This window comes from Saccopteryx bilineata, chromosome 1 (genome assembly GCF_036850765.1).
Source record: "Saccopteryx bilineata isolate mSacBil1 chromosome 1, mSacBil1_pri_phased_curated, whole genome shotgun sequence".
NCBI lineage: Eukaryota > Metazoa > Chordata > Mammalia > Chiroptera > Emballonuridae > Saccopteryx > Saccopteryx bilineata.
In genome coordinates this window covers 351,185,085-351,196,356 of record NC_089490.1, presented here as the reverse complement: position 1 = coordinate 351,196,356, position 11,272 = coordinate 351,185,085, and the positions used below count along the sequence as shown (strand labels likewise).

The 11,272-nt window shown below is 36.9% G+C and overlaps 1 protein-coding gene across 1 annotated transcript; it reads right to left on the bottom strand.

Moving 5' to 3' along the window:
- Positions 1 to 8,166: 8,166 nt before the first annotated feature.
- On the bottom strand, positions 8,167 to 9,120 carry LOC136320620 (olfactory receptor 51J1-like). Its single transcript, XM_066253780.1, has one exon. It carries the CDS (start codon positions 9,118 to 9,120, stop codon positions 8,167 to 8,169), a length of 954 nt encoding a protein of 317 aa, XP_066109877.1.
- Positions 9,121 to 11,272: the final 2,152 nt, after the last annotated feature.

The window sequence follows — 11,272 nt, the reverse complement described above, 5'->3', positions numbered from 1 at the left end:
CTACTTAAGCAAGAAGGGGCTGTGATGAGTGTCATCAAGAGACAAATAATATGGGATTTGATATGGGACTTTATTTAGATTATATTCTCTCCAAACAGTGAAAATCAATAGCTACTTGGATGGTTTCTACCACCAAAGGCACAGTGTTTCTGCAGACTGGCTTGTCTTCATCCTGTCTCTGGCTTACTTGGCTTTTAGGATCTAGTCTGGCTCCAAGAAGTATCCACCTTTACCTAACCTTCACTGCTTCAAAAAAAAATTATAATTATGAAGTTATAGATCCTGAAAATGTAGAATTTAGGTAAAGAACAAAATCTGGTTGGAAATGTAGTATTATATGGTATTTGGGATGTAGTATTAAATACATAATTACTCCATGTTTTAGAGCTAAGCCTTAAAAGACATAATTTAAAATTGAAAATAAAGCATTAAACTAAACACTGTATGCAACCAGTTTAAAGGCAAAATGTCAAAATTGATAAAATATTGATAATATTGATAATTTTTTAAATTAAAGTTGAAAAATGAGTACATGAAAATTCTTGATAATATATACTATTTTATGTATATCTGAATATTTTCCTAATAAAATGCTTTAAAAATAAAGTAATAGGTAGATGATGGTGGTGAACTGGGAAGTCCATTAATTTCATTATTGTTTATACTAAGATAGCAGACACTATCTAAAGAAATAAAATATTATAAATTCCACATAGATGGGATATAAAACTGAGACCCATAGTCAGAGATAAAAGTGAAATGGTTACCCAGGGAAAGGGATGAGGGGAGGGAGAAAGGAGAGAGTAATATATGGTGATAGAAAATTATTTGACTTTGAATGATAGATATATGATGCAATCAACAGTCCAAATGCTACAGAGATGTTCACTAGAAAACTATATATTCTTATTGACCAATGTCACCTGGTTAAATTTAATTTTAAAATAAATAAATAAATAAATAGATAGATAAATAGAATATTAAATACATGCGTTTATGTATAGCTCACAAGATAAGAATTGCTTTTACATTTTTAAATGATTGAAAAATAGGTCTTGGTTGGTAGCTGAGTGATAGTGTTGGCCCAGCATATAGACGTCCTGGGTTTGCTTCCCAATCAGGGTACACAAGAGAAGCAATCATCTGCTTCTCTCCCTCTCCCTATTTCCCTTCTCTCTGCCTCTCCCATAGCCAGTTGCTCACTTGGTTTAAGCATAGCCCCGGGAGTTAAGGGTGGCTTGATTGGTCCCAGTGAATTAGACTCAGACAGTAAAAATAGCTCAGTTGATTCAAACATTAGCCTCAGACGAGGTTTGCTGGGTGGATCCCGGTTGGGGTGCATGTGGGAGTCTCACTATCTCCCTGTTGGGCAGATAAAATATATTATGTTTACTTTGTTAAGATGGCACTGCCCACTGGAAACCTGTCGCCCAGGTGATAATATCAGTTGCCCTTCTTGCTTGGGATGGGCATGGTTATATTAATATGTGTTCACGCCAAAAGGTTTTAAAAAGAGATCACATTGTTCCGGGGAAGAGTGATTACATTTTAGGAGAAGCCCATGCTAGAGAGCAGAGAAAGGCCACGTGGAGGAGAGAGGCAGCCAAGATGGTGGAGTGCTGAAGGAGAAGCCAGTTAGTGCAGAGTCTGTACAGAGAGAAGGAGATGGAGAGCAGAGGTGAACAAGTCTGGTGAGGTAGAACCTTTGATTCTAGGAAACTCGGATAAATCAGTGGCTTTGGGAGTCCTGAATGGAAAGGGAAGAGTTTTCTACTGTGTGTATTTCTTGCCTGCTAGGTGCAAGCTAGGATTAAAACTAATGGCCCAGCAGTTCTTGACTTCTTGGTTCCATTGTTTCATTACCAACTGTCTGAATCAAATGCGAACCTGCATGTGAATGGCTATGATGGTGGCTACTGGCTTGACACTCCCCTATTCTCACTTAAAAAAAAAAGAAAAATAAACAAAAAACAATATTTTATGACACATAATAATTATATTAAATTCATTTTCCATTTTATAGTTTTATTGGAATACACTTATGCTCATTTATTTATGTGTTGTCTATGGTTTATTTCACATTCCAATGGAACAACTGAAGTGTTTTGAAGGAAGCTATATGGCCCACAAAGCTAAAATATGTACTCACTAGTCCTTTGAAAAAAATATTTGCTGACCTATGATATTATAGGAAATGTAAAAAGATATAAGCAAATTTAAAAGAAATGGTGATATAAATATTTCCTGATCTTATAAAATGTTGTTCACTATCTTTTAAAGTAGAAAGTAATTGAAATCAAGTTGAGATAGTTTTTTATTTGTAATATTACCAAAATTAAAGAAAAAATGTTAAAATAGACTGGTAGCCCAGGACATGATGAAAGAATCACTTTCACATTGCTGAGGTGGAGTTAATAGGTATGATCTATATGAAAGGAAATGACAACACTGCACCTATAAAAAAAAATACACAAAGTTATTTATTTACTCAGCAGTTCCACTTTTAAAAATTTAGTTTACAAATGCATTTAGATGTGTACAAATTAACGTGTATACAAAATTATTTACTATAATATTATTTATAAGAGCATCAAAAATGGAAGCAAACTAGGTATTCATCAACTGAGAACTGGGAATTAAATTTTGGCAACATACAATGTACCGATATAGATAAAGAAATAAATAATGATGTTATTCATGTAATGATTATAAATTATCTCAAAGATATATGTGTACATTAAAAATTAAGTAGAGGAAAGTGCATAATTTTCACTGAGAAAAGATTTGATATAAATAAACAATTTTTTGTTTATTTATAAGTGCTTTCTTAAAAAGAAATAAAATAAACAAAAAATATTTTTTGACTTTGCGAGAGGTCCAGAATGATTAAAATAGTGACTTAACAATATTTTCAATATATATGCATTCAAATAGAAAAATTCAACCTTGTGAATGCCTAATATTGTCAATGATATTTACATTAAAATGTAAATTTAATAATATTTAAACTATGTATTATCTTGTGTTTTGTTGGGCAGATAAGATATATTATGCTCACTTTGTTAAAGATGGCACTGCCCATGTGAAAGCTGTCGCCCAGGTGATATTAATGTGTGTTGGGGGCAGAATGTGGGCAGGCAGAATCGTTGTAGCCTGGGGCTTGGTTTTGGGATTGAGCCTTTCCCACCCTTTTGATGTGGGGTATGGTACAATCCAATCATGCCTCAGAGAAGTGACTTTGTATTAGAGACTTCCCTATTTTGTATATTGGATTAAAGGTTTGGATTTCTACACTATAAAATGGGGGCAGAACGAGAGCTTGCTCTCTTGGTTCCTGAGATTAGCATGAGAGAGCAGAGAGAGCACAGCAAAGAGCAGAGAAAGGCCACATGGAGGAGGTCAGGAGAGGCAGCCAAGATGGCGGAGTGTTGAGTGAGAAGCCAGTTAGTGCAGTTTGATGCTGGAGAAGGAAGGAGATGGGGAACAGAGGTGAATAAGTCTGGTGAGCTAGAAACCTTTGATTCTAGGAAACTCGGATAGGTCAGTAGCTTTGTGAGCTCTGAATGTGAGTGGGTTTTGGAGCCCAGTGTGTGTTTTTACTTGACCGCTGGGTGCAAGCTAGGATTAAAGATGTTGGCCCACCAGTTTTTGGCTCCATTGTTTCTTTACCGACTGTTCAAATCCAATGCAAATCTGCATGGGCCAGGCGGCTGTGATGGAGGCCTTATATACTGGCTTTACATGTTTCTTGGATCTTTGGTTTATATTTTATGTTAGTTGAATCTTGGGTTTATGTTTTATGTCTGTTTTGGAAACTATGTCATTATATTCAAATATCATTTTTGCTCCAGGATATTCTCCTTCTGGGGCTTTGGTTAGATGTGTATTTAATGTTTCCAGAAAATATTATATATCCATTAAATTAAAAAAAATTTTCATTATGCTTTAGCTTTTCACATCAATATAGTCAAGATATACTCTATATTATTTTCCAATACTTTGATTCTTTCTTCAGTTGTGTCTAATATGATTTGTAGAGACGCTGAATAAGAACATAGAATGGGACACATTTCAGTGTCCTGAGGCAGAAGCCACAGTGGCATCACTAACGAAAAGTACTGAACACAGTATTGTGTTGAACACAGCACACAATAGGGATATAATTAGCAATTCTAATTTATCAGTAGGTGGGGTAGAAATCTCAAAAGTGAGCTACTTCCATTGCCCTTTTGTCTGCTCTAAAGAAGTTCCCCTTCTTGATTTCCTCATTCTCATCTCTGCTCCCTGACTTTCTCATTCTGGTCTCTGCTTCTATTTGTGTGTATTAATAAATACCCACAGAGACCAGAGATCAGAGCGATTCTCATGAAACCTGCATAGGCAATTGTAAGGAGGTCTCCCCTAGGTACTTTGATGCAGTCCATCTGGTCTCTGAGTAGTTATTGATTCTGCAACAATGAGTAAACTCATTTATTGAGCTTTTAATTTCAGTTATTTTTAGTTCTAGAATTTCCATTTTATTTTTAATTAGTTTTAATTTATTGCTTAAATGCTACACCTTGTACTAGAAGTTCTAGGCAATTTTAATCAAAATTATTTTAATGGATAAGCATGTTAACTCCATTAGCTGAATCTTCTGTAGATCTAATTCCCTTTTTTTCTTATATTTCTCCTGATTCTTTCTTAATTTTTGTACTTTGCATTTGTGATTATATTTTAACAAATGTCATAAAAATTATAAGGGTAACTAATATTGATTAATATCTTCCTTATGTGACTATTTTATTTTACTTCTGACTAAAGTGACCAAACATCTCAGTTTGTGTGGCTCAGGAGTTTTTCAGAATGAGGTATTTTCTGAGGTAAGGTGAGAGAAGTAAAAAAAAACAAACAAACAAAAACTTAGATGGTTGGTCACCTTAATTCTTACAGAGTGGTTAAAATTAGATAATGAGTTGATTTAAAAATAAACTATATCAGTCTAAGCTATTTCTAATTTTTCCTTATTTCACCATATAAATTTTGTGGAATCCAACTAAACATCTAAGAATTTCCTGTTCTCCTAATCCAGAAGGATATTTGTGTTCTAAGTTTTGTTTCTCTGCACTCCATCCTTTTGAAACTGCTATAAACTCTTTTTCATTTTTATCAGTGTAAAGCCAGTAGCCACAGCCACCATCGCGGCCACCATCGCGGCCACCATCACAGCCACATGGCCCCACTGGATTCAGACAGTTGGTAAAGAAACAACAGAGCCAGAAACTGGTGGGCAATCATCTTTAATCCTAGCTTGCACCCAGCGGGCAAGTAAAAACACACACTGGGCTCCAAAACCCACCCATTCAGTGCTCACAAAGCTCCTGACTTATCCAAGTTTCCTAGAATCAAAGGTTTCTAGCTCACCAGACTTATTCATCTCTGTTCCCCATCTCCTTCCTTCTCCCTGAACAAATTGGCTTCTCACTCAGCACTCCACCATCTTGGCTGCTTCTCCTGGTCTCCTCCATGTGACCTTTCTCTGATCTCCTCTCTAATGCTAATCTCAGGAACTGAGAGTGAGCAAGCTCTCTGTCTGCCCCACTTTATAGTGTAAAAACCAAAACCTTTAATCCAATATACAAACAAGGAAGTCTCTGATACAAAGTCACATATCTGAGGCATAATGGGATTCCTCATTGGAGTGCACCACCCCACATCAAAAAGGGTGGGAAAGGCTTAGTCCTAAAACCAAGTCTTAGGCCAGGGGTCGGGAACCTTTTTGGCTGAGACATTAACGCCACATATTTTAAAATGTAATTCCTTGAGAGCCATACAACAACCCATGTACATTAGGCATTATGGAATAAAAATTTGGTGTTGTCCCAGAAGGCAGCTGTAATTGGCTCCAGCCACCCGCAACCATGAACATGAGCGGTAGGAAATGAATGGATTGTAATACATGAGAATGTTTTATATTGTTAACGTTATTATTTTTTTTTATTAAAGATTTGTCTGAAAGCCAGATGCAGCCATCAAAAGAGCCACATCTGGCTTGCAAGCCATACATTCCCGACCCCTGCCTTAAGCTATAAGAATCCGGCCTGCTTACAGCCTGTCCCCCCACATCCAATACAAACTATAAGCGAGCAAACATATATATCATATTTAAAAGCTTATTTGATCAACAATCAGCTATAACTTTTAAATTGAGAAATTCCTAAGTGGGAAAATGGCACACAATATCAGACTTATTTTTCTATATTTCTCTTGTCTTTGGAATCTTGGCCTTTTTATCCTCATTACGTTGCATGCTCTCTGAAGTCATTTACAAAATACTTCTCTCACTTTTCTAATTGTTCTTGATAGGATGATTGCTCTGAAACAAATATTCCTTTGCATGAGGGGATTCCTGTAGTATTTTATGTATTTTTCTCATATTCTAATCTATAATTTAGCTTCATGACTATCTGAATAAAATGATCTATCATTTTGTTCTGTTGAGAAAATAAAGAATCAAGGTAGTATCAAAATCTAAATTTTAAGTTAAAATGGAAAATATAATGGCAGAAAAAGATGGAATCAAACTTGGTATTTTCTCATAGAGTCATATTGGATTCTGCTCATTTTTTTTTAAATTTCATAGACTCCTAGAGACTTCTAGACATTTTATTGTGTGATTTTTCTAAGATTTTTGTCAGATTCTCAGGTGGTCTCTGAGGCTGTCCCTCAGAGAAACAGAGTGATAAAAATTAAAAATAATAGAGCTAGAATGGCTCTGGCCAGTTTGTTCAGTCATAGAGCATTGACCCCTTGTATGGAAGTCCTGGGTTCAATTCCAGGTCAGGGCACACAGGAGAATTAACCATCTGCTTCTTCTCCCCTCATTTCCTTTTTCTTGCTCTCTCTCTCTTTTCCCCTCCCTCAGCCAATGGCTCAATTAATTCAAGAACATTGGCCCCAGGCACTGAGGATGGCTCAGTGGAGACTCTGCCTCAGGTGCTAAAAATAGTTCGATTGTGAGCATAGCCCCAAATGGACAGAGCATGAGCCCCAGAAGGGGGTTGTCAGGTGGATCCTGGTTGGCGAGCATGTGGGAGTCTGCCTTTCTATTTCCATCCTCTTAAATAATAATAATAATAATAATAATAATAATAATAATAAAGGATAGAGTTATAAAAAAAATTTCTAAGCTTCATGAGAAAAGGAAGGAACCTTGTCTCTTTGGTCACTACTTTATCTCTAGGGCCTAGATTTGTACCTCACTCACTGAGCATGTTCAATTAATGCTACTTGACCTTACTAGTAAGAAGAATCCAGGGAGCTGCCATTCTTGCTCAGTTGACAGCATAATTTAGACTGGTTAATAGTTTAGACTCTGGAGTTTGACACAACTAGATTCCAATGCCAGATCTTGAATATATAGGCTTGAGCAAGTTGACTATTGTATCTAAATACCAGTTTTTCATCTGTAAAACAATAATAATTGCATTAATCATATCTCATAGGGTTGTTGTAGGGAAAGACTGAAATAATAACCTGCTTAGTGCATATTAACATCTCAAAAGTTCCTTTCCCTGAAAATATAAATGTAAATTTTTATATTATTTCTAACATCTGCAAAGAAATATTCAGTCTGGCAGAAAATGTTAAGGTCCATAAAGTTACAGTGGCCTTTTTGAAAGATTCTGGATCCTGGAGGGGGAAATTTCAGAATTTTGCATAATGAACAAAAATTGTAATTGGAATTTTTTTACTTGGAACCTTAGTAAAGTTGGGTGAAAGCCACATCAGAGTCAGTACAGGAAGCCTCATATGAGGTAGTTAGTCTGTCCTACTGCTATTGAGCTCATACCAACAACTCAAGAGAATGCAATCTCTTTTAATTCCTCTTTTGTTAGAACACAGGAATCAATTGATTTCCCAGGTCACTTTTCCAGCTCCTGACTATCTTTTGATTATGGGGAATGCTGTGTTTTCAGAAACAATCTTTCTTGAATTCCTATTCCAGCTATGCAATGTAATAGAAAACCTCTTGTTACACAACATATTTTAAAATAACATAAACTCTTTATTCTGTTCTGTTACACATAATCCAATCCCATTTTCACCAGCACTCCATTTGCATAATGTGTTATCTAGGATCACTTATGATTATAGGAAAAAGTTTCTTCCTATTTTGTCCTTTGTCTAAATTCTGGATCTCTTCTCTGATATCATTCGAATAATACCACGACGGATTTCCTTGGTCTTCATACTGTACACTATGGGGTTAACAAGGGGTGGGAAGAATAGATAAGCATTGGACATCATAACATGCAGTAAAGGGGACACATGACGTCCAAAGCGGTGCACCATTGACAAGCCAATCATAGGTATGTAATAAGTGAGCACAGCACAGACATGTGAGCCACAAGTGCTGAGGGCTTTCTTACGCTCCTCCCCAGTGGCAACATTCAGTACAGTGTAGAGTATAAGCCCATAGGAGGCCACAATGAGCAGTGAATCAAGTCCAAAAGTGGAGGTAACAATAAAAAGCCCATAGATATTGTTGATAGTAATGTCCCCACAAGGTAGATGGATGAGGTTGGGGTGAAGGCAGTAGGAATGGGAGAGAGCATTATGACCACAGAAAGGCAGGCGCCGTAAGAGCACGGGCAATGGGGCCATGAGCATAATGCTTTTTAGTCCAATGACAGCTCCTGTACCAAAGATGCGCGGCAGGGTTAGGATGGCTGTATAGCGCAGTGGGCTATAGATGGCCACAAACCGGTCAACAGACATAGCCAGCAATATAGCTGACTCCATAATGGAGAAAGAATGGATGGAGAACATCTGGAGGAGACATGCATCAAAACTAATCTCAGTGGTGTCCAAAAGGAAGATACCTAGCACTGTAGGTAGAGTGGATGCAGAGACACCAATCTCAGCCATTGCCAACATGGCAAGAAAGAGGTACATGGGCTGGTGTAAGGCAGCGTCTGTTCTGATGACATGAACAATAGTGCCATTCCCAAGGAAGATGATAAAATACATCAGGCTGAAGGGGATGGACATCCAGACATGCTCTGCCTCCAGCCCTGGGATGCCGATCAGAATGAACATTGTAGGTAAAAATTCCAGAGAGCTATTGGAGTTGTTCATGTTGAAATCTCATTCCGTGGGATCAATGCTACCTTCAAAATAAGAAAAAGACTAGTGAGATAACATTATAATAAAGATAAAGCCCTAGACACTGAGGAAAGGGAATAAGAAAACAAAGTGCACAGCATACAGGTGGCCAAACGTATCATAACTAAAAACTGACTCAGGTCAGTTGAAATCTCAACAAGATATGGACTAATATCAGGAATAGGTGAACAGAGACATTACTGGGAAATAGGAAAATGTAAGGCAAAAAGCATATTATATCAAAGCAATCTGAACCTGACCAGTGAATAGAGCAACGGATTGGGACACTGAGAACCCAGGTTTGAAACCTAGAGGTCGCCAGCTTGAATGCAAGGTCATCTGGTTTGAGCAGGGCTCAGCAGCTTGAGCCCAAGGTCACTGGCTTGAGCAAGAGGTCATTTGGTCTGCTGTAGCCCCCCAGTCAAAGCACATATAAGAAAGCAATCAATGAAAAACTAAGGTGCCACAACAAAGAATTAATTCTTCTCATCTCTCTTCCTTCCTGTCTGTCTGTCCCTATCCTGTCCCTGTCACAAAAAAAAGAAAGAAAAAAGAAAAACCCCACAAAACCCTAAAATATATGATATATATTTAAAAATTAAAGTAGATAAGAATGGAACTTGGACCTACAGTGGGTTTAGCTGTTCTGGGTTTTGAAGGAACGAGGAAGCAATTGGGAAAATTTTGTATAAAGAATAAGGAGGAGGCAGTAATCAATACTGGTAGATTTGAATGCAGATTTTAAGGCTCATAAAAATATTCTGTTATGATGCTATTCACAATCTCTTGACTCACAGTTCGCAAAGACGACCTACTTCATCCACTGGGACTTCTTTCTGGCTTAGACATACTTTTGAATATGCTGCAACAACACTGGGAATAGACGTTCAAGAAAGATTCTCCTGAGCTAGGGAAGACAACAGGGGGAGAAAAATAACACCTCCCAAAATTAGGTGTGTTTTAAACTGAGTACTGCCTGGGATAGCACTGGAATAATAATAGAATCCTGAACCCACAAGGTAGAAAGAACCTCTGAAAGTATTTTTCAACTCATTCAGTGCTCTCCCCCCTGACACACACACATGTGTTCACATCTTTATACATGCACATTTTTCCACACTTGCTGAAATCTTGTTTGTATCTTTTCTGATGTGAACTCTATTCACCCACTGCTGAACTTATAGGGGCCTCATTGTCACAGTTTTTTTGCTCTGTTCATCTGTAACCAATCAGTACTCCTTTATGCCAGCACTAAATAGGATCCTGCCAACCAAGTCTTGGCCCTACTCAGAATCTTCTCTGCAACTTTTAGCCACAGGCCAGAGAACATCTCTTCTCCCACAAATATTCAAAAACAGTCATCACATACCCTAAAACTTTCTGGGCTAGTTAAAATTAGTTAAGTACTACAAAAGAAAAGTTCAGGATATAATGAGATGGACCTGGAGAGAAAAACTTAACTTATTTTTATTAGTCAGAAAAAGTTTTCCTCTGAACATGATATTTCAGCCAATATCCGAGAAATTAGTAAAACTTTTCTAGGCAAAATGGATAGGTTGGGTGTAATTTAATTCAGAAAAAAATTGTCATGTCAGTGGGTATATAAGACCACATTGTGACAAGGACTAAAAGATGACATAGAGAAAATAAAAATCATTGATGTACTAGAACTTTAAAATTGTTAATTTTTTCATAACTTTGGTGTTTATGAAAATATGAGAAACAGTTAAAGAAGTCAATTACCTATACTTTTCACAGTTTAATACAGTTTACCTCAGCAAATTTCAATTTAGGAAACATTGTGCTGGGAACTGTATGCAGACTTAGGATAGAAAAATTCAGAGACAAATTTTGACCTTCAGAAATAATTACACATGTCAAAACTTCTCATGGCTGAGAGATGTGAGGAACACTCCTCTTCACCATGCCTTATGGCCTTTTCTACATTCTCTTCTCACTTTCAAAAGCCCAACATGTCTCTCTTAACTCTTTTTATAAAAGAAATAGGACAAAAACTATTAATTCTTTAAATAGACTAAATATTGGTTTGCCTCTGGGTTAAGCAGCTGTATTTTTGCATGTGACCTCACTGCCCCTTTGATCATGTGCAACATTTCTTGCCTAT

What these genes read in the sequence shown, in the direction of transcription:
- LOC136320620 (XM_066253780.1), bottom strand. Translation starts at nt 9,120, where the DNA reads ATGAACAACTCCAATAGCTCTCTGGAATTTTTACCTACAATGTTCATT.